The sequence below is a fragment of the Xyrauchen texanus genome, chromosome 31 (genome assembly GCF_025860055.1).
Source record: "Xyrauchen texanus isolate HMW12.3.18 chromosome 31, RBS_HiC_50CHRs, whole genome shotgun sequence".
Taxonomy (NCBI): domain Eukaryota; kingdom Metazoa; phylum Chordata; class Actinopteri; order Cypriniformes; family Catostomidae; genus Xyrauchen; species Xyrauchen texanus.
Genome location: NC_068306.1, coordinates 24062956 through 24088172, shown reverse-complemented (window position 1 = coordinate 24088172; position 25217 = coordinate 24062956). Strand labels below are relative to the sequence as shown.

General features: G+C 37.0%; 1 protein-coding gene and 1 long non-coding RNA gene across 2 annotated transcripts; both read right to left on the bottom strand.

The window, feature by feature from the left end:
* Window positions 1-1182: 1182 nt before the first annotated feature.
* LOC127625226 (EGF-containing fibulin-like extracellular matrix protein 2) lies at window positions 1183-19319 on the bottom strand. The gene is made up of 11 exons (XM_052100385.1): window positions 19041-19319; window positions 17066-17318; window positions 16754-16802; window positions 14131-14346; window positions 13881-14003; window positions 13607-13723; window positions 9052-9171; window positions 8831-8950; window positions 5923-6049; window positions 5152-5347; window positions 1183-4729 (listed from the first exon to the last, which is right to left on the bottom strand). Exons 2-11 carry the CDS (start codon window positions 17180-17182, stop codon window positions 4568-4570), a joined length of 1347 nt encoding a protein of 448 aa, XP_051956345.1. The 5' UTR covers window positions 17183-17318; window positions 19041-19319; the 3' UTR covers window positions 1183-4567.
* An 883-nt stretch (window positions 19320-20202) lies between these two features.
* On the bottom strand, window positions 20203-25217 carry LOC127625228 (uncharacterized). Its single transcript, XR_007968268.1, has 4 exons — window positions 25086-25217; window positions 23416-23650; window positions 22944-23025; window positions 20203-21903 (listed from the first exon to the last, which is right to left on the bottom strand). It is a non-coding gene; the product is annotated as an uncharacterized LOC127625228 (long non-coding RNA).

Genomic DNA, 25217 nt, shown 5'->3' with positions numbered 1-25217 from the left:
GCATGCCCTGGATTCGAACTCATGACTCCAGGGGTGGTAGTCAGCATCAATACTCATCAATACTACCCAGGCCCATGATTAATTTTTATTAACTGATCACCAATGGCTACTTTTGAGGCCAAAGATTTGTGACTTTTGTCATAACAGTTAACTTCAGACTTGGCAAAAAAAAGAAAAAAATGAAATGCACAATATATTCACTCTTAAAATATATTTTAATCTCCAAGTCTTGCTGTCATTTACTACACATACACTTGTTGTATGTGGGGGTGAATACACAAAGCCTATACTTGACCATCTCTGTATCTCTGCACCCATGGCAACAGAGCTTCAGTATCTTAGTAACAAAATTTGCACATTGCGAAATGATGCTTCTCAAACACACCAATTTAAACCCACTGGAAAAATTTATACGATTTGACTAAACCAAATGAAGTAAAATAATATGGTTTTCAGTTAAATTAAATTGCAAACCTATGTATGCATAACTCCATGTTGTATTTCATTCAAGTTAACTCTCATAAAGAATGGGTGTTGCACCTTCTTTTCTTCCAGATACTACATTAGAACCTAAAGCAAAGTGAAATGGTCACCCTTTGGTCAAAAAGTTACACTCTTCCAATAAATGTGTAATCAGCCTTTTTATCCACTACCTTGTAACTCACAAGGGTTGAAAACTAACCTTGTATTAGATATCATGCTTTTATTGAAACATTTGTTTGGTCAAGTTACCTGATCCATTTCGGTATGTGAAAATGACATGTCATCTTCTTTTAGAAAATGTTAGAGCTTATTGCGTGAGCTGGAAAGGAGATCAATTTTAAAGGAAAGCGAAAAGGAAACTGTTGTGGAAAAGGCAATACCTACAACAAATTTCAGGACTTTCGCACAAAAACCATGTTTTAAATATTTAGACACACAGTAACACTGTCTAATTGACAATCAGTCACTTGAGAGAAGCGTTATCATTTGTTTCAGTCATTACTGGGTATCAGAGAGTAATATGTTGAATATATCCAATGGCCTGATTGTGACGCGAGTTTGGAGGGGGCGGACAGGAATATTACTAAGTGTAATAGTACCCCATCTAAACCCATAAAAATAGCTGTACTTGTACTGTAAATAGCTGTAAAAAAAACAAACAACAAAAAAAAAACATTAACCAGTGAGCGTGTGAAAATAACTTTGTATTCTTAGAGTTAAAATGCAGCTATTTATGGACAGGCATATGAATATTTGTTTGTTTGAATAATTCTAATCACTGGTAACATAACACAATAATTCAGTAACATTTTTGAAAGTGATGAAAGTTACAACAATACAGATTACAGCACCAGGTTTACAAGATTTCCAGAACATGCTTTCATCAAATAGACACATGTAATCAAAGACAATTAAAGTAAAAAATGTTAAATATTACAGCACTCTTTTATACTATCATCTAATAACATTGGCAGTGTCCTTAAAAGGACATTTCCGGCTTCAGTAAAGTTAAGCTCAGCCAAAAGCATTTGTGGCATAATGTTGATTACCACAAAAATGTATTTAGACTTTTCTTTAAAAAAGATGTTTCTGTGAGGCACTTACAATGGAAGTGAATGGGGCCAATTCGTAATAGTTAATATACACATGGTTTCAAAAATATAGCCACAATATGTAAACAGTATGCATGTTAACATGACTTTAGTATGATACAATCATATTATAGCTTAATATCCTTTTCTGTTTAAAGTTATATCCAATTTTACAACTTTGTTGCCAAAAAATTGGCCCCATCCCATTGTAAGTTCCTCACTGTAACCTCAATATATATATATATATATATATATATTTATTTATTTTTAAAGAAAATAATTTGTGTTAACCAATATAATGCCACAAATGCTGTCGATTGAGCTCAACTTGTGTTGAACCTGGAATATTCCTTTAAGCGTTTCATTCCAGTTTTTGCTACGCCCTGTCACACCTACATCCATCTGCTGTGCTACCCACAAGCCCTCTGTGCCAACACTGACCATCAATGAGCTCATCATTTCCCTGCTGGAGCTGCACTAGGCTGACTTCACACATGTCACTTTACAGTACACCATGCTATGCACAATAATAATTAAAAAAAAAAATGCACATCCTTTCACACACATAGCAGTAACAAATCAGACTGTGACTCAAATAGAACTTCCTACTCTTGTGCCATAGTTCCAATACAAGTGTGAGATGACAAGTCCATTGATTAAAAATTATGTTAATGTACTGCACTTCAAATAACACAAACAATTCTGATACTGACAGTCTCATTAGCATTTAAAGGTACTGATTTTAATATTGTAGTCTATCTATTACTCTCCATCCATTAACATGCTTGGTTGTTCTTTCTTTCCCTTTCCTTTTTGTCTATAGCAGACATGGAGTATAGTTAACTGGTTCAGAATATACTGAATGCATAGGAATTAAAAATCAGATTAAAGAGTTAAAACTTGATTAAGTCGAGGTACAGTACACTGAAAACCTTTTAACCTAAGAATGTGCTTCATGTGGTAACATCTAAATTAACTGGTTTTATTCAAGTCAAATATATTATTAAATGTCACTGAATCAACCTCAATGCATTAGGTTACACCAAAAACACTAATTTTAAGGGTTAGATAAGGTAGAAATAGCTCTTTATGGTAACAATTGCAAGTTACCGCTTTTCACAGCGCAGTTTAAAAGTACAGTAACCTATAAACATATTGTGCAATTTTTTTGGTTTCAAAATACTCATTTGTATCTCGTAACTGCAGCGATAAATCCTTAAAGGAATATTTCGGGTTCGATACAAGTTGAGCTCAATCGACAGGAATTATAGCATAATGTTCATTACCACAAAATATTTATTTTGACTAGTCCCTCCTTTTCTTTAAAAGCACAAATCTGGGTTACAGTGAGGCACTTACAATGGAAGTGAATGGGTCCAGTTTTTTGAGGGTTTAAAAGCAGAAATGTGAAGCTTATAATTTTATAAAAGCACTTACTGTACATTAATTCTTCTGTTAAAACTAATTTGAGAGGTAAAGTTGTTTCAATTGTTGTTTTTAATGGTCGTTTTGGGTTTTTGGGTTAAGGCATTCCGTAGTCATGGCAACGAAGTTGTAAAATGTATTTTAGCACACTAAAATCATGTTAACAAGCATACTGTTTACATCTTGTGGCTATACCTTTAAAAAAGTGAGAATTTTAACATTTACTGATTGGCCTCATTCACTTCCATTAGAAGTGCCTCACTGTAACCCAGATCTTTGATTCTTTTCTTTTTTTTAAAGAAAAGGAAGGACATATTTAAATGTATTTTTGTGGTAATTAATATTATGTGTCAAATGCTGCCGATCGATCTTAACTTGCCTTGAACCCAGAATATTCTTTTAGGAATTTAAAGTTGTCTCATCTCAAGGCACAAAGGTAAATCTCACCATGTGTGCAGCAGTGTTACACTGTCACCATGTGGAGGCACCTGATTAATACATTTATTTACTTACCCCCTAAACACGCAAACAAATTACTAACATCAATGGACATTTTAAATCGGTTTTAAATCAATACTAAGAACAGAGAATGGATCTGAAAGAAAAAAAACAAGCCAGCAAAGAGAGTAAACAAAGGAACGAAGCAGACTGTTAACTTTACATACATGGATTAAAGTGCCCTATGAAAACGATATGAGAGCATACTTAAGAAATATTTGATCTTTGATTTAATTTGTACCTTTTTCACAATCTAATTATGCAAACAGAATAAAAAGACAACAATTTTCAGAAGATTCTTGTGGCATTTAGGATTCATGGAGTGCTGGATTTGTGTTTAATGTAGTTAGTTACATTTTGTTAGAGATTATACAGTATTGCAAAAGTAAACTTAGTTATAAAAGTTCTTTGGGATACATATGTTGAATAATTATACCACAATTCTTCATGAGATTAGACAATCATAAATATGTTTAAAAGAAGAAATAATATCACACATGTAATATCTATACTTATCTTTCTGAACCTTAAATATTTGTAACATGTAGATCAATCTCACCATTGGTGTGTGTGTGTGTGTGTGTATGTGTGTGTGTGTGTGTGTGTGTGCGGTGGGTTTTGGTTTATAACTGGTAATTACAAGGGTATTATGCTATAAATGTGGTTTAAGAGAAAATTTCTAGTGTCGCTTAAAATACATACTAAACCAAGTTTTTTTTTAATGTAAAAATGCAGAAAGTTTTTTGTGAGGGTTAGGGAATAGAATCTATAGTTTGTTCAGTATAAAAATGATTATGTCTATGGAGAGACCTTATAAGGATAGCCGCACCAAAATGTTTGTGTGTGTGTGTGCTTCATGTATGTGTGAGAATGAGTCCGCAGTGACAAAGTAAGAGGAAAGAATAGTCAGATGCTTTAGCACTTCCCAAAATAGGCCCACAATAAAAGGCCAAAATCAGCCACAAACAAAAAAGAGATGATATCACATCATTAGCTTCTGAATTCTGGAACTGTGAAATAGAAAAATGATCCTGTCTTTCAGTGTTTACCCTACATTTAATTCTAACTCCTCAGAAAGCATGAGGCCCAACATATACGCTGAGACGCAGCACCGAGCTGGTCTGGTAATTCATGAGAGGATTAATAGACATCATCTCCAGATCGAGGATGTACTCTTTGGGTCCAGTCACTGCTCGGGCCAGAACCAACATGGCACTGATGTTGTTCATTTGCTGGGAACATGAGATTAATTGCATTTAGAACATGTGTGACAAAACGAATCTTAAACTCAATTGTCAAGCAATTGATGTCAGAGTCCTTTTAAAATGATAGCTCACCCAAAAATTAAAACTCTGTTTTCATTTAATCACCCTTATGTTGTTCCAAACCAATATGACTTTCTTTTTTTCAGTACAATGAATGTGAATGATGACTATAGCAAAAATTCCACCTAACCTGGAAGAAAGTCAAACAGGTTTGGAACAACCTGAGGGTGAGCAAATGATGACAGAATCTTAATTTTTCTGTGAACTATCCCTTTAGGTCTAGTCAGTTAACTCAGAGGACATTTTGGCAATGCTCCCAGGCAGCTGTTTTCTATGTAGGCAATACACATACAAGTACAGGTCCTACTGTAGCTACTTGAATTACTAACCCGTATGTAGAATTCTCCATTGTCGTCTCCAGAGCGAATGCGAAAGGTATTGTAGGATCCTGGGTAAATGCTGGTGGCCTGGATCTGGAAGATGTCGGAGGGAACAGAACGTTCAGAGGTGATGCTCATGTATCGATGCACGATGGAGAAGGGCAGATCGCGACACTCTGGCTTCACCACAGGACACATACAACGACTAGACAGAGAAAGAGGGAGCGAGACAGAAAGAAATGGGGAGACGTGTTAAATACTGCAAAGTGCCAAAATATGATTATGATTGAATTATAAATGTTATTTTATAATTCAATCTATATATAATTCTAGAGAGAGAGAGAGAGAGAGAGAGAGAGAGAGAGAGAGAGAGAATGTGTGTGTGTGTGTGTGTGTGTGAGCGTGTATTTATCACTTTGTGGGGACCAAATATCCCCATAAGGATAGTAAAACCCGAAATGTTTGAACTTGTGGGGACATTTTGTCGGTCCCCATGAGGAAAACAGCTTATAAATCATACTAAATTATGTTTTTTGAAAAGGTAAAAATGCAGAATGTTTTCTGTGAGGGTTAGGTTTAGGGGTAGGGTTAGGTTTAGGGGATAGAATATAAAGTTTGTACAGTATAAAAACCATTATGTCTATGGAAAGTCCCCATAAAACATGGAAACCAAACAAGTGTGTGTGTGTGTGTGTGTGTGTGTGTGTGTGTGTGTGTGTGTGTGTGTGTGTGTGTGTGTGTGTGTGTGGAATATGTCTTTAAATAATCAACATTGCTCACTTCTCCGAGACCTGCATGTAGAGGTCCTGGCAGCGGTTGGAGTCCACACACTGATGTCCCCCATGGATGTTCACACAGACCTGTCCCTCTCCACACTGATGAGTGCCGGTCTCACACTCATTTACATCTACATACAGAATTATAATGAGAAATTGAGGAGAATTATTATGTGAGGGTAGTGTTACTGTTATAAATATGGAGGACAAACCTGCAAAAATAATAAATAAATACATAAATAAATAAATGTAATAATAAGAAAATAAATAAAGGAATAAATGTCTTGATAAAACAAATATAATTTGTTTTTAATGAAAGTTATTCCTGAATTTACTTTTGTAGACTTTTTTCCTTTATTTATTATTTTCTCTTTTTATTTGTATTCTTTCAAACTTTTTTTATTCTTTCATTTTTTTATTATTATTTATTTATGCATTCATTGATTTTTATATTTATTTATTCCCACCTGTATTTATTCCCATATTTAAATATTCCCACCTGTATTTATTTCCATATTTAAATATTCCCACATGTATTTATTTTTAAATTTATTCTTACATTTCTGTCTCTTGTATGATAATTATGTGGGCTGGTCGCATAGACATATCGCGTGTAAACTAAAGCTATTTGGTTAGGCTAAAAACATAAGAGCTTAAGTCAATCCAAGATTTATTGGTTATACTACAATCACAAAATAAATGGGGAGCTGTTTCTTCAACAAAACCACAAAATGAGCAAGTTTCATAAATAATATGATTTAACCTTATGCTTTTTTTTTCTTGGTATATAACTTCATATTTTGATGTCCGCAAATCCATAATATTGTTTTCTGTTGTTATGATTGTTCATTGTAAAAGATACAACCATGCTTCATTTCCCTGATCGTTTATGTATATATAAGTTCTGCAATAAAAAAAAAATCTAGAGAGTTGCGCAACTAGAGTAGAGGTGCTTATTGATTGTTTAGAAGAGCTGTAGGCCGGTATGAATGTCGAAGCACATCCTGGATTGTTAGACTCTCTGCAATACATTTCCCTGCATATTCTAAATCTGTGCGAGTCAGAGGGTGCTAAGTTGGGACGTCCATCTTATTTGCTTTCGATAAGTACTATTGAGCTCTCAACCAATGATAAACTGGAGCTACACAAGGACTGCCTCCCTCATTTCCATTTTGCACACAGAAAAGTAAAAATAAATACATGTATAAATAAATAAATATGGGAATATATAAATATGGAAATAAATATATGTGGGAATAAATAAATATAAAAAATAAAAAAACACAAATAAAAAAATTAAAAACGATGCAAAATAAATGAATAAATAAAAAAAAAGTTACAAATAAAAATAGAAAATAATAAAGGAATAAAGTCATACAATAATACATTCAGGAATAAATTTAATTAAAAACGAATTATATTTGTTTTATCAAGACATTTATTCCTTTATTTTTGTATTATTACATTTATTTATTTATTATTTTTGCAGGTTTGGGCCTCCATATATAAATGCAAAAATACAAGTTTTGTTTGGAATAGATAAAAAATAAAAAAATAAATTGTGATTAAAGCAATAGTTCACCCAAAAGTGAAAATTCTGTGATTATTTACATAAACTGACTTAAAATTCAGTCTGTATTTACCATACAAAGTGGTCATTTGTCTTCAGAAGACTTTAAATATGGAGTTGTATCTTCTTCTTTTACAGTGGTTTAATGATGTTTTTGACCTTTTTAAAACTTTACAGGCCAAAGTCACAATCATTTTTATATGCCAAATATCTGTGTGATTTTATTTCTCTCAAAAGAACGTCAAAGGTTTGTAGCAACATTAGAGTGAGTATATAATGACAGAATTTTCATTTTTGAGTGAACTTTTCCTTTAACCTTCCTCTTACTACTCCAGTTAATTAAAAACAAATATTTTTGATCACTGGTGGTCAAGGACAGGACAGGGGTTTTCAAACTGTGATCTGGGGACCCCAGGTTCTATCTAGGGGGTCCATGGACAAAAAATGTAAATTAAAGTGTAAAAATGTGGTGGAAAAAAGTATGACATTAACAAACTTTCTTAAGACTGGTTGGAAATCATGAGATTAATCATGATTATATTTTTTCTCTAACAGCTTTAATTTTTATGGGTTTTTAGAGATTTCTTAAACCTATTGCTTGCTCACTGGGGGTTGTAAGACCATATTCTCAGTAAAGCTACTTTGGACAACATTTATTGTGAAATAAATAATCATTAACATTAGTTAATGCTTTCAGTAACATGAACAAACAATTAACAATATGCAGTATTTTATGCAGCATTTATTAATCTTTGATAATGATAGTTAATAAAAAACACAATTGTTCATTGTTAATTCATGTTTGTTCATAGTGCATTAACTAATGTTAACGAATGCTACTTTTGATTTTAAAAATATATTAGTATATGCTAAAATTAACTAAGATGAACAAATGCTGTAAAAGTATTGGACATTGTTAGTTAATGTTAACAAATGTTGTTATAACTAATATTAACAAATATTGTTATAACTAATGTATTCTTTTTTGTAAGGTGTTACCCAAACATTAATAGTGAAAATAAGATGGTACAAAAAGTGAAACTATCTTTTGTAGATATTATTTTACAGATAATATTTTTTGGGCTTTACATTGTACAATGACAATATAAAAGTCATTTATTTCATAATATAACATTGCTAACACGTCATCTTTATAATATTACACTATGTTTCTCACACTATAAAATTGGGTATTTAAACATGAAAATATAAAGCTGCTTTTATATGTTAGGAAGGGGAACCCTCGCTAGGATTTTGTCTTGATCTGATCTAGGAGGCAACAGATGAGCATCAATGTAAATTATATGGAATACAGATTATGTTCCAATATAAGGGGTTTTACCTTGGCATTGCCGTGTTCCAAGTAGCTCGTAGCCAACTGGACAAATACAGGAGAATCCTCCAGGCTCATTCACACACTGAAACTGACAAAGGTAACTGGAAAAGCTGCACTCATCAATATCTGGGAGGAGAGAAAGAAAACTGATCACACTCATTCATCACCAAATGCCACTGGTCAAAAGCAGTTAGGCTAATGTCACTTGCAATGCACTGAACACCAACCATTGCACAAGAGGCCATCCAGTCCCAGGTCATAGCCCTGATCACAGCGGCACAGGAATGAACCATATGTATTGTGACACCTATGCTGACAGTGTGCTCCCATCTCACACTCATTTACATCTGAGAAGAACAGAATTGTTAGAGACCTAGGTACATTGAAAGAATAAAAGCCAATCTAAATAGAAACAGCATGAAAGGGATGGTTCACAGAAAAATGAAAATTATGTCATTATTTACTCATCCTCATCTAATTTCCAACCCGTATGACTTTTGTGAAACACAAAAAGAAAGGTTTTGAAGAATTTAATACAAAGAAGATGGATAAGAACTGCTCATTGAGCTTCAACAAAGACAAAAATTGCATCATAAGGGACTTTCAGTTGGGTAATGAGAGGATAGGATGCATTCGCTGGTAGCTCTCACAGGTTTTAAATGTAAAACGACATTTAAAAAAACCCATGTTTTACTAACTAAGAGTCAACTGTTTAAGAACCAGAAGTATTTTTTAGGCTTAGAAACTGTTATTCAAACCAAAAATGGCAACAAATAGAGGAAATGCAAAGACAGGTACAACGGAGGAGCCAGGCCCTGGTGAAGCCTCGAGGAGAAGTTGGGAGAAGGATCGCGATATGAGTGCACAGACCTCAGACAACCAGGAGGTGCTAATTGCAATAGCAACTTTACACACTGAGCTATCCCGAGTAAAATCAGAAATATGCAACAAAATTGATGAGAGGATTGCTGATGTGACAGTCACTTTGAGAGGGGAATTAGCTGCATTAAAAGCAGAAAATGACTCGACTGTCAGTACTTTAAAAGCACAAATGGAGACTCTGAATTAAAAACTGATGGAAATAGCTGGAAAGCAAAGTTAAACGCTTGTCTAACCCTGTCTGAGGATTAACTGGATTTAGAGGGCTGTTCGAAGAGGTAAAACCTGAGAATTACCGGTGTGAGAGAGTGGAAGGAGAGCAGGCAAAAGACAAGAGACTTTGTGGCACAGTTACTTAAAAATGTGCTGGGTCTGGCAGAAACTTTGGTGATAGACCGAGCCCACAGAGCCACCATGACACTACTGTCTCAAAGATATACTTCAGAAGGTCACGGGAAACAGGAATCTGAAATATGGAGACAACCGGATCCAGATATTCCGAGACCTGCCACCGATAGTGGTTAAACGCCGTGCAGCCTTCACCCCACTCAGGAATTTGCTTCGAAGTAACCAGGAGTGAAATTTGTCCTTCTCTATCACGCCAAGCTGAGAGTGACAAATATTGGCATTGAAGCAGTGTTTACCGACCCAGATGAGGCTCAAAGATATGTGGGAACAGCAGTTTGGACCTTGAAAGGAACCTCTTCATGGCACCAGTTGGACTTGATTTCTAATGTAAGATCCAACTAACGGATATTTGCTAAGAGACATGATCGTAACTTAGGATCTTCCTGAATAAAAAGAAGGTACAGTTATGCATATGTATGAATAATGGCATTGAGTCCAGTTGTAATACTTGCTTTGCACTTTACTCTTCTTAAAATAGATGCTTAGAATCTTCCTATGTTATTGGACGAGGTATAATGAAAACCAGTGACATCTGCATTACCTTTTTTTTCTATCTTACAGCACCTACAGAGCTAACATTATAGGAATAAGGGAGTCAGAGATTAAGGCATTGTACTTAGGAGGTTGTATATATGTTATTGTTGTTCGAATATTTGTGTTCATGGGGACATTCCCCTCACAAATTCAGCTAGCTCAGGTTAAAATGTGGTTGTTATATGATTTCTTGATAGTGTTTAGTTGGGTGGGGTGGGTTGATGTTCTACACAGGACTGCAAAGACTCAGTAGAGAATGGAAGGAAGCCAAAAGTAACAAAAATATTTTGGGGTGAAGGCTAAAGGTGCGGCCATACTGATTCGGAAGGGAGTTCCTTTGAGACATTAATCTACAACAGTGGATAAGGATGGGAGGTATGTTATTGTAATGGAGTAATTGCACTCCACTCCAATGATGTTGGTGAATATATATGGGTCAAATTATGACGATCCTGTGTTTTTCAGGAGGGTTTTAGAGTCAATACTAGATATATAAAATACTAATTTAATCATTGGGGGTGATTTTAATATGGTGTAAGACCAGTATTTAGATATGTCCTCTTCCCATAAGGTAACATATACTAATGCAAGTAGTCTAAAAAAAAACATGGATGGAATTTGTGTGATGTGTGGAGGATTCTAAATCCAACAGAGGATCCTTTTATTCTAGGGTACATAATGGCTACTCTAAAGGATTGATTATTTACTGGTGGATGGGAAAATATAACCTCTTATCCATAATACAAAATACCAAAACATTATCATCTCCGATCATTGTCCCATCTTGTCTTCAATGAAAGTATGTGAATCAATGGAAGTACAAAGAAATTTGAGATTTGACCATCAACTTCTTAATAAACCAAAGTTGATTTAAAAGTAACCTGAAATCGCAAATTATATTATTTTCTAAACAAATGATAATGAAGATACTTCTCATGCACTATTTTGTGAAACCTTTAAGCTTACGTGAGGGGTTGCATAATTTCCTTCCAGTCATCCCAGAAAAGATGGGATAAAGTATGAACAACTAGAGTTAGAAAAGCGAATAATCAAATAGTCAACAACCCTCTATAGAAAAATACAACAAAATTACTTCACTTAAGTATAAGCTTAATCAAATACTATCTATGAAAATCTGCAGAGCGTTTACGTTTACGAAGCAGAAATTCGGAGATAACCAACACAAATTATGGGCTAGACAGCTATGCAAAATAAGTAAGCGACCGAACCATCCACAAAATAATATCGCAAACAGGTGTTCCTCATACATCACATTAAGACATAAATGATAGATTCAGAAAATTTTATGAGGGGTTATACACATATCGGTGAAATGGGCATCCGAAAGACTTGCAAGAATTTCTAGACTCATGTAATCTACCGACACTGAGTCAGCAGGAAAGTAGTGCCCTAAATACTGAAATTTCCAGCGAAGAAATAATAACTTCAATTGACTCGTTGAAAAATTGGAAAAGTCTGGGTCCAGATAGATTAGGAAATGAGTTATACAAACAAATGTAGTGGTCTATTAGCCCCCTATCTACTTAGAATGTAAACAAGCAAAACAAGAAGGTACATTCCAACAAATATTGAATGAAGCCATTATAATCTGAATTCCAAAGAAGGGGAAAGATCTAGAGGAAGTAGGTTTGTGGCAGGGTGGAGGGCGGGGCCGGGTCATGATTATACACACCCGGTCCCTTATCAGGCTAATTTAGCCTCCGAGAGGGATAAAGGCTGATGGCAGACGGTGGTGCGACGAGAGAGAGATAGTTTACGGACATGTCCGCCATGTGTGTGTTTGTCTTTTGGTTTAAGTTATTCATTAAAATATTATTTATATTGCCAAGCATGCTATAACTTTAACCCCATAATACATAGCACGATAAGGATTTGGAAACAGATTTCAAAACATTTCAAACTCAGAAAGATAGACCCAGTTCAGATAGACCCAGTTCCTATTTTAATAATTCTGGGGGTATCAGAGGTTGTAAGGGAACTAAACGTGGCACAACAGCGCCTTCTGACGTGTGGCCTCATCACAGCGAAAAAACACATTTTATTATTTTGGAAAAATAAAGAAGCCCCAACACTGAAACTATGGCTTACAGAAATGATACACATACTCCACCTCGAGAGAATCCGATTTATTATTAAAGACAAGCTAAAAGATTTTGAGAAAATTTGGCAACATTTAGTCTCTCATCTCGCAGAACGAACTGATTCTTGAATGCAGCTCAGGTTGGTGATGGGAGGGGTGGGTTGCGGGCGGGATGTATACGTATATGTATATATATTTTTCCCCTTTTTTCTTCCTTTGTTGTTGTGATGTTTGTTATGTGAAAAAGAAGCATACCAATGTCATGCCTTGTCATCTTTGAAAATATTGCTTCAAAACATGTAGCTATATTATTCTGAAGTCAGAAGATTTTTTTTTTGTGTGAATTGAAATCACTAAAGATTTTTTTATCGCTAGTAAATCTCATGTGAATTGTGTACATTCAAATATAGCACATAAAATTGCTTTGCTCAGGTTTGAAGTCTATGATATCAAATTGCATTGGTTCTTGCACATCCCATTACATATCTTAACTGTTGTTAAAACTGCAATATTCTTCACATAAAGCTATCATTTGGTTTCAGAAGACTCGAAATATAGCGGACAAGTCATATGGACTACTTTTGTTATGTGATTAAGATGGAGCTCAGCAGCCCCCATCTTGATTCACCTTCATTGTATGTAAAGAACATTAAGAACATTTATCAAAACAACAACTTGTGTTTCCCATTGTAAGGAAAAAAAAACTGAATGGTGATAGAAAGATGACAGCTTTAATTTTGGGGTGAACAATTTCTTTTAAGTAGTAATTTTTTAACCGTTCGATTGTAAACTGTTAAACTAATGACTAATGTTAGTGTGTTTATACAGATATTTTGGTTGTTGCTGGTTTAAGCCCTTACCAACACAGGATCGGTTGTTTCCTGCCAGCTGGAACCCAGGCTCACACTCACAAGAGAAAGATCCGGGCACATTTACACAGCGATGCTGACAGTACCTGTACCTGCACTCGTCAATATCTAACAGATGAGAGAGAGGACACTTAGACAGTATCCTAATACAGAGCAAGCCTGACACAGCCTAGACTATTTTGTTACATTATTCTCTGGGAAGCTGGTCATTAAAGATACATCCAGCCATTTAGGACAAAGCAGAGCATTTCTTCTCTCTTCTTACCTACACACTCTATACCAATCTTGTTGTAGCCGTCAGGGCACTGACATGTGTAGGTGCCCACTGTGTTGATGCACTGCTGGCTGGGCTGGCAGTCATGCTGGTCCAGTTCACACTCATCAATGTCTGACCAATACAAATTACTTTCAGTTCAGAAGACCTTCAAGGCACATCTTACAACGATGCATATTTTTACATTGAAATAGTTTTACATTGAAACATCTGCATAGTGTCTAGGATCAAAAAAACTCACCCACACAGGAATCTCCTTGAGCTCTGTAACCAACAGGGCATGGGTTAAAGGCCTCGTTAGTCTCTACCTGAGGCAGATTGGGCTCTGATTGGCTAGAGGGCTCAGGGGCAGTGATAATGGAAGCAGAGCGAGGAAGGCACAGGTAACCACCATAGTGGTTAAAGCATTTCATCTCTCCCTGACATGCCCCCTGTATAGTCTCACATTCGTTTATGTCTGAACAGAGGAGAGATGAGAATTCACAATGAGAATCTACTTATTGAATATTTGATCATTCAGTTAAAGGGATAGTTCACCCAAAAATGAAATTTCTCTCATCATTTACTCACCCTCATGATATCCCAGAGGTGTATGATTTTCTTTCTTCTGCTGAACACAAACGAAGATATTTAGAAGAATATCTCAGCTCTGAACATCCATTTAACGCAAGCCTTCTTATTGAGAAGCACCGCTTGACAGCAGTCTTTGTCGATTGTGATTTCAAGCTCGATTGCACTTCCTATAGCGTCATCTTGCACTATACGCATGCGTCAAGCACCAGGAAGTGTAATCGAGCTTGAAATCATGATCGTGCCTAGAGACTGCAATGGCAAGATGTACAATGAAAAAGAAGTTATATTTTGGTCTGTTCTCATCCAAAACTGATTTGATCGCTGCAGAAGACATTGATTAAACCACTGGAGTTGTGTGTATTACTTCTATGCTGACTTTATTTGATATTTGGAACTTTAGAGTACTGGCCATCATTCACTTGCATTGTGAGGACCAACAAATCTGAGATATTTTTCTAAAAATCTTCATTTGTGTTCTACAGAAGAAAAATTTAATTTACATCTGGAATGAGTGAGAGTTAAACATGAGAACATTTTCATTTTTTGGTGAACTGTTCCTTTAATTGATTTGTAACACTTAGGTTACACGTTTTTATTTATTTATTTATTTTTATGTGAAAAGGTATTTCACTTAACCAGTGGCTCTCAACTAGGGGGCAGGGGCCCACAAAGGGAAGGGGCCCAGGATGACTTAAATTATTTAAAGGGATTGTTCACCCAGAATTTTTTTTAAACACATGTTGTTCCAAACCCATATGACTCTCATGACCCATGTCTCTCTTCTGTGGAACATAAAACTAAACATTTAGCAGAATGTTAGTCTCAGTCACCATTCACTTTAAATGGATAGTTCACCCAAAAATGAAAATGCTCTCATTATTTACTCACCCTCATGATATCCCAGGTGTGCATGACTGTCTTTCTTCACCAGACCACATTTGAAGAATATTAGAAAAACATCTTAGCTCAGTAGGTCCTTAAAATAAAAGTGGATGGTGATCCAATTTTTGAAGTTCCAAAAATCACATAAACATCATCCATACGACTCCGGCTGTTAATGTCTTCTTAAGTGACATGATCGTTTTGGTGTGAAAAAGATCAATATTTAAGTACTTTTACAAACTCTAAATCATGCTTCTGGTGAGCAACAGTATGCATGTGTGACGTAATTGCATTGCCATTTGAATCACGGGAGAACTGAAGCACATGCGTCACAGCTGGAAGAGCAGCATTGTTTACAAGTGAGGAGAAACACCCTCTTGTGAAGCTGACCTGAAGCGGTGATTTTGAGATAAAAATTACTTAAATATTGATCTTTTCAGACCAAAAGTGATCATACTGCATTAGAAGACATTAATTTAACTGGTGGGGTCATACAGATGACATTTATGCTGACTGTATGTGATTTTTGGAGCTTTAAAATTCGGATCACCCTCCACTTGCATTTTAGGACCAACTAAGCGAAGATATTTTTCTAATTTTCTTCAAATGTGTTCTTGTGAAGAAAGAAGTCATACACACCTGGGATTTCATGAGGGTGAGTAACTGAGAGAATTTAAATTTTGGGTGAACTATCCGTTTATTTCCATCTTTTTCCATACAATGAAAGTGAATAGTGACTGAGGCTGATGCTGTCAACATTTCCTTTTGTATTTCACAGGTAAAAGAAAGCCATACAAGTTTAAAACAACATAAGAGTTAGTAAATTATGACAGCATTTGATTTTTTGGGGTGAACCATCACTTTTACATAAGGTAAATTTAAATAATTTTAAACTAAAACTTCCTAAAATGCTACAACCAGCTAAAAAAAATCAATCATGATGGCCTACAACATAATTCATATTTACAACATTTGTTGAGTTCTTACAACTTTTTTTTTTTTTTTGGCTCTGTCCTACTCATATTGTTTTGGACAATCCATATTTTAGATCAGACCAGTTGAGTCACACCTTTCACAGTTAATTCATTTCAGTTATTTCTCTCTCTCTCTCTCTCTCTCTCTCTCTCTCTCTGGTAATGTGTTGTCTTGCTAGGGCAGCCAGGACTGTCACTGGTGCCTCTCAAAAAAAAAAAAAGGCGTTATATTTAGGCTTTGCACCAACGCATTTTAAGGTGTGAATTACTAAGAAACACAGATTTAGAATTAACAGAGAGACAGCCAGGCACAGGGACAAAACAGAGGGATTGTGCATGTGACATTTCACCATCACAAGATAATTAGAGGAGAAATGTATCACTTTCTGATCATCTCTCTCTCTCTCTTCCTCTGGCGCATGACCTTCCACCCACCTCGACAAAGTTGAGTCTGCGCATCCCACTCATAGCCATCTGTACACTCCTGGCAAAGATCACACAGTTTATTATGTGAGTGTTAGCTTTAATCATTAGCAGTCACACTGAAACACTTTCAATGACAGGAACATGACTTCTAATGCCAAACACTGAGAGTGTACAATACCACACGATGAATGAATAGTTATGCAAGAAGAGGAGAAAAACAGGTAAACAATGAATAGTATTTACATGTTCAAGTAAGACAGAGGACAGAAGATTACAGGAAGAGGAAGAACAGTACATGGAGAAATTGTCACAGTTACTTACTGTGTAAGTGTCACGTTCAGCAGGGGACTGACAGATTGAAGCAGGAAGAAGGACCAGACCCACACAAAGCAGCACATGTGTGGCCCTCATAGTTACAGGGTAAAGGACAACCCACATAAGCACACACACAGCTGGATGGATGAACAAATGTACAGACGTCGTTAAGCAACACACTCTCGGGTCTCTCAAAAGGACACCCAAGAAGAATGGGAGCAGACGTGCAAGGAGGTCTGCTTAGTTCCTGTTGCCTGCTCTAAGAAATATGGAGGGGCAAACAAACAGGTGGGGGTGAGGCTTGTAAAGAAAATATAAAAGCAACAAAAGGTCATTATAATTAAAAGTGTTACAAGGGATGGTACACACACACACACAAACACACACACACACTGAGAAATTAAGAATACAGCCCTGTTGAAAAGACTAGAATACTTTGTGTTTTGATGCCGATCCCCACCAGGCTTCTTAAAGGAATCGATACAGGTTCCAGGTTCAATACAAGTTAACCTCACTCAACAGCATTTGCAGCATAATGTTGATAACCACAAAAAAATATATATATAGCATTTGAGTAAGGCACTTACAATGGTAATGTCCATAAATGCAAAACACACATAGTTTCAAACATGTAGCCACAGGACATACAAATTCTACATATTAATATGATTTTAGTGTAATAAAAATTGCTTACTAATTTCATGTAATTTAAATCTAGTTCTATATTGGGCGTGGCCCTTTTAAGAACCAGATTTTTGCGACACCTGCTTTTCGGCACTCACTCGTGTTAGAGATGTGAGAACATGCAGGAGTGCTCCCGGTTTTGTTCTTTGTATGATAATTCTTTGGGATGCATATGGATTGCAGGTGTGGAGTTTGACCAAGTTTTGTGCACATGCAAGGACTGTGTATGTACATTTTTAATTAATCATATCTTATTTAATGATTTACAACCCAGAGTGTTTTAGTGAATAAGTCTAATACATGTTATATGTGAAAATATGAGTGATATTGTTGAAACTGTTATACATGTGTAAGCCTGGTTAAAAATAACATGCTTTGAGTGATTTAAGCATGTGTTAAATGCATACAATGGTGTGAATGATATAAGCATGTATTAAGGTGATGTATGCTGAAGCTTTTTCATTTTGGGTGACATATCCCTTTAACTAGCTCAACCAGCATGGCTAACTTGGTCCACCAGCTAGATCAGCACTAAACCAGCACTTACGAGCATGTCCTGTAAATGCATTATGCATATTCCTCTAAATTGGTTCTTAAACAGGATTAAAACTAAATATTTACCCCAATATCTTTAATTCTTCAACAAATGCTTTGCCATGGCATGTGAAGTGATAAAGTCTTATATACTGTAGTGTAAAATTGAAGGTGATATTGTTCTTCTAGGTGACAGAGTAGTCCTTGGGCAATAGATCAAGTCTAGCAACAATGGACAAAAACATGTTGGTGCATATAATCAGATATTGCATGAACATAAACATTTAAATCACTGATTTCTTGGGAATTGCTCTACTGTTTGTTCTGGAATGGGATATTTGGCCTGCCCTACAGAGGCAGAAACATGCCCAGTGTCTGAACTCTGCAGGATATGACAACATAGGCAATTCCGCTCCTTCCAAGCAAATATAAAAACTAAAGATTTCTGTCACATCAAAGCAGTATCAGCTTTTTGTTCTTCCTTGGCCAATTCTCTTGTTACTCCTTGTTTTGTTCTTAAGTATTTAATTCTGTAGTAGTAGTTACAAATGCAACGAGGCATAAAAATGTAATGGAATGATAAATCTGTAACATTTCCTCATTCATCTATCATGCATGCCTTTTCATGCTGGAAACTACACATACATTCCTCAGTCCATGAATTGTCCAGTGATATAATTTGGATTACTAAAAGGTTTTTATCAAAGTTAATTTAACTTGTGTGCTTAATATATACAAAACTGAAGCATGGTTTAAAACTCACCTCTTGAAGCCACTTTCTGAAGTCCAGTTGCAAGAGCAGATAAAGTTGTTCTCAAATCTTTTCTTCCATGATGTGCTGTCACTCTTGTGTCTGTGCCAAATGATGCCTCTCTCCAAGAATAAACGGAATGTTTTTACAGTTCTGCAACTCACAGTGGCAGAGCTGATGCAGTGATAGCAGTTTAGAAGAGTATTATGAACGTGAGGAAAGGTGCAACGCTGGTGTACATGCTATAGAAAGGAGCTTCAGACTAAGACGGCCCACTTCTTCTCCTCCACCCACTCCTGTAAGCCCCTGCGTCTCTACCACTCTTCGTCCTCCTGCTTCTTTGCCTTGTTTTTCCTCCAGCCCCAAGGATTCAAAATCCTGGTTTCCAGGCCAAATCCAAAATTCATCACTCATGCAAAAAGAAACAAAAGCAGCATGCATATACAGTGCACTCTCCCTACACCTGGGTTTTATTAGCTAAATCCTCTACCTCAAGTGTATTCTCAGGCCTTGGGCATTCTCTGAGACTTTTCGTGTTTTCTTACCTTAGTTACGTCCCATTTTATCACAGTTTGCTTTTGCTGAAGCTTGCTTGTGTTAGACACTGCTGGATATTTATTGCCTGAAATGGGAGATGCAGAAAAGGCATGCAGGCACAAATTAATGGGGTCAAACTACTATAACACTTTACCCAGTGCTAGAAACGTCATACGTCTTCAAATTAATATGTTTTGAGTGCCATTAAGTTGGCTTTGGTGCCAATGGCTTTGATGGAAACAATAGAGGTAGACTACTTTCAGAAACAGCAGGGGTACTGGAGTGCTAGTGAGAGTTCCCATGAGGAGACTGCAGGACTTTTCTGCTGCAATTTAGAGGAATTTTCCATGACCATTTGTTGGAACTGTGGGGGTGACAGCTGTCACAGGTCTGAGCTTTTATAAGGTAGTAAATCCACACTCATCCAAATCCAAACTGTAGCCCCCTACTGCTGACCCACCCCCAAAGACACACATCCACTCAGACTCACACAAATGCAGTCAGGTAGCAGTTTTTACGGTGTGAAAACACTGATCACATGCACATTTTGTGAAGGGATAATTACCTGATTAGTAAAAAAGACTATATAAATAACAGCATAAAAAAAGAGCAAATAAGGCAGATTTGTGGCCAAGCTTTTTATTTATTTATTTTCTTTTAAGTTGAATCAAAATCTATAGCACGAGAATACCTCTATATGAAAAGACATGTTAAAAAGAGAGAGTAGGAGAATGTACGAAGAGCTGAGATGGTAAACCGATTAACAAATGAAAGAGGGAGATGGAAGAGACAGGACTTTTTAATCATTAAAAGGGTTGAGATAGGTCTGGCTAACTTGAAACCAGTGCAGGATTAATTGTATTCTAATCAGAGGATTGATAGAGATTTGGTTCTTCCCAGTCGTTGTATTAAAGTGGTTATAATTTTAAGCATTTTAGGGGCTGTTCACACCATATGCATTTTTGTGTCCATCCGCACTTTTTTTACAAATGTATTCCTATAACTAGCTCTAAATGAACTTCATTAAATGTTGCTCAGTGTCTTGTGCAGGAGTCTATTGAAAAAAAAAAAGGCCGGTATTGAGAGCTGGAATTTTCCGTATCTGGCTGGTAAAAAAGTTGGCAATCCTAATATCATGGACTGTGACGTTTGGCAGAAGGAGGCAGACGAGGAGTGAGGATCTATAAGCGGGTTTATTGAACAATAGTGGAAATAAACAGACAAGAACAAATGAAACAACCACGATGGGAAAACTGAAACTAAAACATGAAAACAACGAAGGAACACGGACTGGGTAAACAAGGCAGGATGAACATGGCAAGACAGGAAACAAGAGTAAACATCGGAACCTTCAGAGACATCAAAACAGTCAGAACAACGAACGACAAGGGAATGGAGGAACAGCAGGGTTTAAGTACACAGACACATGATGATACAAACGACAATCAGGTGCGAACAATGACAGAATGATGAGGACAGGGAAACATGGTGACGGTGACACAGAAAACACGGGGCAGACAACCAGGGATCGTAACATAACCCCCCCTCAAAGGATCAGATTCCAGACGATCCTAAACAAAACAAAACATACACAAAAAAACAAAACAAAATCGTCCAAGGAATGAGGGGGGGACTGGCAGACCAAGGGGGCACAGAGGGCAGACGGGCAGTCCAAGGGGGCACAAGAGGCAGACAGACAGTCCAAGGGGGCACAGAGGGTAGGTAGGCAGTCCACGGGAGCACAAGGGGCAGACAGGCAGTCCAAGGGGGCACAGAGGGTAGGTAGGCAGTCCATGGGGAGCACAAGACGAGGACTGGGTCAGGTGGCCTGGGAGCTGGCCACAGGGCAAGGACAGGTTCAGGAGGCCTGAGAGCTGGCCACAGGTCAAGGACAGGTTCAGGAGGCCTGGCAGGCGGCCACAGGACAAGGACAGGTTCAGGAGGCCTTGGAGCAGGCCACAGGACAAGGACAGGTTCAGGAGGCCTTGGAGCAGGCCACAGGGCAAGGACAGGTTCAGGAGGCCTGGGAGCTGGCCACAGGGCAAGGACAGGTTCAGCAGGCGGCCACAGGGCAAGGACAGGTTCGGGAGGTTGAACCGTGGGAGGCGGAGCAGTAGGAGGCTCTGGAGGCTGAGCCGAGGGAGGTGGTGCCGTAGGAGGCTCTAGAGGCGGAGGCCTGGCGTGGACTCAGGCTCACTGACCGTGGCTGGCGTGGGCTCAGGCTCGCTGACCGTGGCTGGCGTGGGCTCAGGCTCGCTGACCGTGGCTGGCGTGGGCTCAGGCTCGCAGACCGTGGCAGGCGTTGGCTCTGGCTCGCAGACCGTGGCAGGCGTTGGCTCTGTATAATAAATAATGGATCTAACAATGACAGAATACTGAGGACAGGGAAACATGGTGACGGTGACACGGAAAACACGGGGCAGACAACCACGGATCGTAACATGGACAATCTTTTATTATAAAATGAAAGTGAATGAGGATTTGTGCTAACAAGCCTAAAAATAACAATAAAAGCAGGGACTAAAAATGGTTAAAGGAATGAAAACGGAAACCGTAAAAGAACATAATTGAAAACAGGAACGAAATCACTTTAAGGAATTCGTAATTTTCGTAAATTCGTCATTTTTAATGAAACTAAAGACCAAAGGGTTTATCACAGTAAATTTTCAGAATTACACCACTTCCTGTTGCCTGAAAAAATTAGGCTTCTCTCTTTTTAGTACCTTTTACTCCCTCTCTTGCCACTCACCAATGGCGATCTGTTTGGTGGCCTACCACAGAATTTACTATTATTAATGTTGTAGTGCATATTTGTCAATGTTTAATGCTGTAGTGCGTATTTGTTTTTGAAGTACAAATAAACTGGTTAATGGCAAGCTAATTTTGTTGTGCACTGCAAACTAGTTAGTGCACACTTGTTTTTTTAGGCTATCTTTGTTTTTGAAAAGCATATTAACTGGTTTATTTAAGACTAGTTTTTGAAGCATGTCCTTGATTTTGAAGTGCATATGAGTTGTTGTAGGCTTTACTGTATATACTGTATACTAGAAAATATTGGACGCAGTGGTACATTTAAAAGAAATTGAAGTACACACTTGGTGTTGTGCATACTACTTTAAAGGTCATGCATTTATATTGAATTTGTTTTTAATTACTTAAAATTTGGTTAGTTCCTCACAGAAAGCTATCACATAGCACACAAGTCATATTAACTACTTTTCCAGGTGTTTTTTGTTAGTTTTTATAAGCTTGACAGCACGTGGTCTTTTATTTTATGGAAAAGAGCATAGTCAACATTCTGCTAAACTATACTTTTGTGTTCAATAACATGATAGCGAGAAAATTTTGACAGAGTTTTCCCACATGGAAGAAGCTTACCATCTGCCCCCACAGTCCAGTGGCTGATGAGCAGACCAATGCAAAAAGCAACGTCCTGGAAAGACAAGTACTGTCCCATTCCCTGTTTCAAAATGATTGTTAGCAAAGAACACATTGGTGGCATAGTCAGTGAGAGGACAGTGTAGTGGAGAGAAGTGTAAAAACATAACAAAAGAGAAGAGCGTATGAGGAAATAAGTGAATGGAGGAGAGTGACCAAGCAAAACAGTAAGACGAACAAAACAAGAAACATCAGGATTTATTTTTAAGATGTGTATTTGGTAGTAATAAGTAACAAAAACCCTATATGTTGTGCTTGTTTGTCAGTACAAAGCATTTAATTCATATTAACATATTAAGCGAATATAAACAATCTTAATAACAAGAACAGAAAACAAATAGTCATATTTAATAAGTCAGAATCTGCACTACATATTATAAGGGAACAGTAGGAAAACATGAGAGAATCTCACCTTGCCAGAACATCAGACAGGAGAAAGATTGGTGTCGCTGTCCTTTTCTGCATATAGTGGCACCCTTCAGCATATCATGGCACTTTTTTGCTGCCCCTTCAGCCAGTAGCGGCCCGTTCGGCATAACGAGTTGACCCGTTTCACGGCCAGCCCTGGGAAAAGTCCCCGTTCTCCCGATGGCCAGTCCGCCCCTGACACTGATGACATCCTAACAGTTGCAATTTGTGTTTTCCCTCTGTCAATATAATGAATTAATAATAATAATAATAAAAAAGGCAGGGAGCCTCTATGTGCACAAAAAGAAAAACAAATCAATATACACCACATTAAACATAAGCAAAACACATGCAAATGTTAGTAGGACCACAGACCTCGGTGAGGAGGGATCTGAAAAAGAAGCTGATTGGCTATTGCCAATTTTTTTCTATTTCATATTCAACACAGTTTAAGTACAAGTTTTCACAGTTTCCAGACTTTTGCTTTCTAGTTATGAACAAATTATAAAATATGCCAGAATGTCCAATACACAGTCAAGGTATGAACATTCCCTTTCGCCTGTTGTCCTACATAACCCTTTTAAAACCAACCTGTTTTTTTAATATCATTATGATGCCGCCCCTTTTTATTCTCTGTCACAGAGCTGTGTCTTTATTACAGCCACCCTAAGTAATCTTTTCACTTTGGACTTAGTGGATATCTCAGAGCCGGTTTAGTCAGTTTTAGATGGTGCATCTCCTCATATCACTCCACTCCTACCCGACATCAATAAAAATAACTCTACACTATTCCAAATTGCTGTACACTACACAGCCAAATGAATGTCTGTCATTGCTGCATTTGTTTTGGCTGACCCGGACTTACACCACACTTTAGCCAAATGCTGTTTCACACAAAGGCTTTACAATTCCACTGCCAAAACCAAACCTGATTAGGGCCAAACTTTCTTTCTATCTGGGCAATTTGAAGGGGGTTTGTAGGAGATGCTCACACATTTAGAAATTTCTGAACTGGTCCATGATGTCGCTATGCATATCTACTGCATTGACTTTGCATTCTAAAAAGTCACCTGCTTCTCACATTCTCACAGCACTAGACCATGATCACAAGTGTTTATAAAATGCTCATAAACTACATTAACCACAAAGGGTAATCTATTAACGTGTGTATCCATCCAACCACAGTTGTTGGTACACATCATCATCCATGATGATGGTATTCCCCAAAAAAAACGTTGAAATTCCATATAAATTCTTAAAAAAGGATCAAATAAAATAACAAGAAAAATAAATATGATAAACATAACAATGGTCATTACCGCTTGGATAACTAAATCAAATTAGCCTAAATATTTGGACTTTTGGACATCTCTGAATGGTCTAAAATGAGGGTAACTAGCCAGATGCATTGCATGTATTTTTCTATCTTTTCATATTTAAAAAAACACATCTTCAAGGATTTATGACCACTGTAACTTGCTAAATAAATTATCTAAACCGTATTATTTATGTATTTCAGATCACAGTCAGTGTAGACGCTTGTCAGCTGATATTAAAATATAGCAGAGCTAGACCTTTTAACACTCCAGGTTTTGGAAAGCGGAAGTAAACGTTTGTAGGGTAAACTTCGACAGCTGTGAATGGGAGATCATAGCAAATATTATTTTCACTTACCCATTTGCTCCAATACCAAAAGAAAAACTCCATTCTTAAATTTGAATGACTTACTAGAAGAGGGGGAAAAGAGAGAGCTGTGGATTAAGACAATCAAATGGGAGAAGATGCCAAATTTACTGTCACTTTTTC

What these genes read in the sequence shown, in the direction of transcription:
- LOC127625226 (XM_052100385.1), bottom strand. Translation starts at nt 17,182, where the DNA reads ATGTGGGTTGTCCTTTACCCTGTAACTATGAGGGCCACACATGTGCTG. An exon ending in CTGAACGTGACACTTACACA is followed by an intron (nt 16,803 to 17,065) that starts GTAAGTAACTGT and finishes GATCTTTGCCAG; the next exon opens with GAGTGTACAGATGGCTATGA. An exon ending in TCAAGGAGATTCCTGTGTGG is followed by an intron (nt 14,004 to 14,130) that starts GTGAGTTTTTTT and finishes TGTATTGGTCAG; the next exon opens with ACATTGATGAGTGTGAACTG.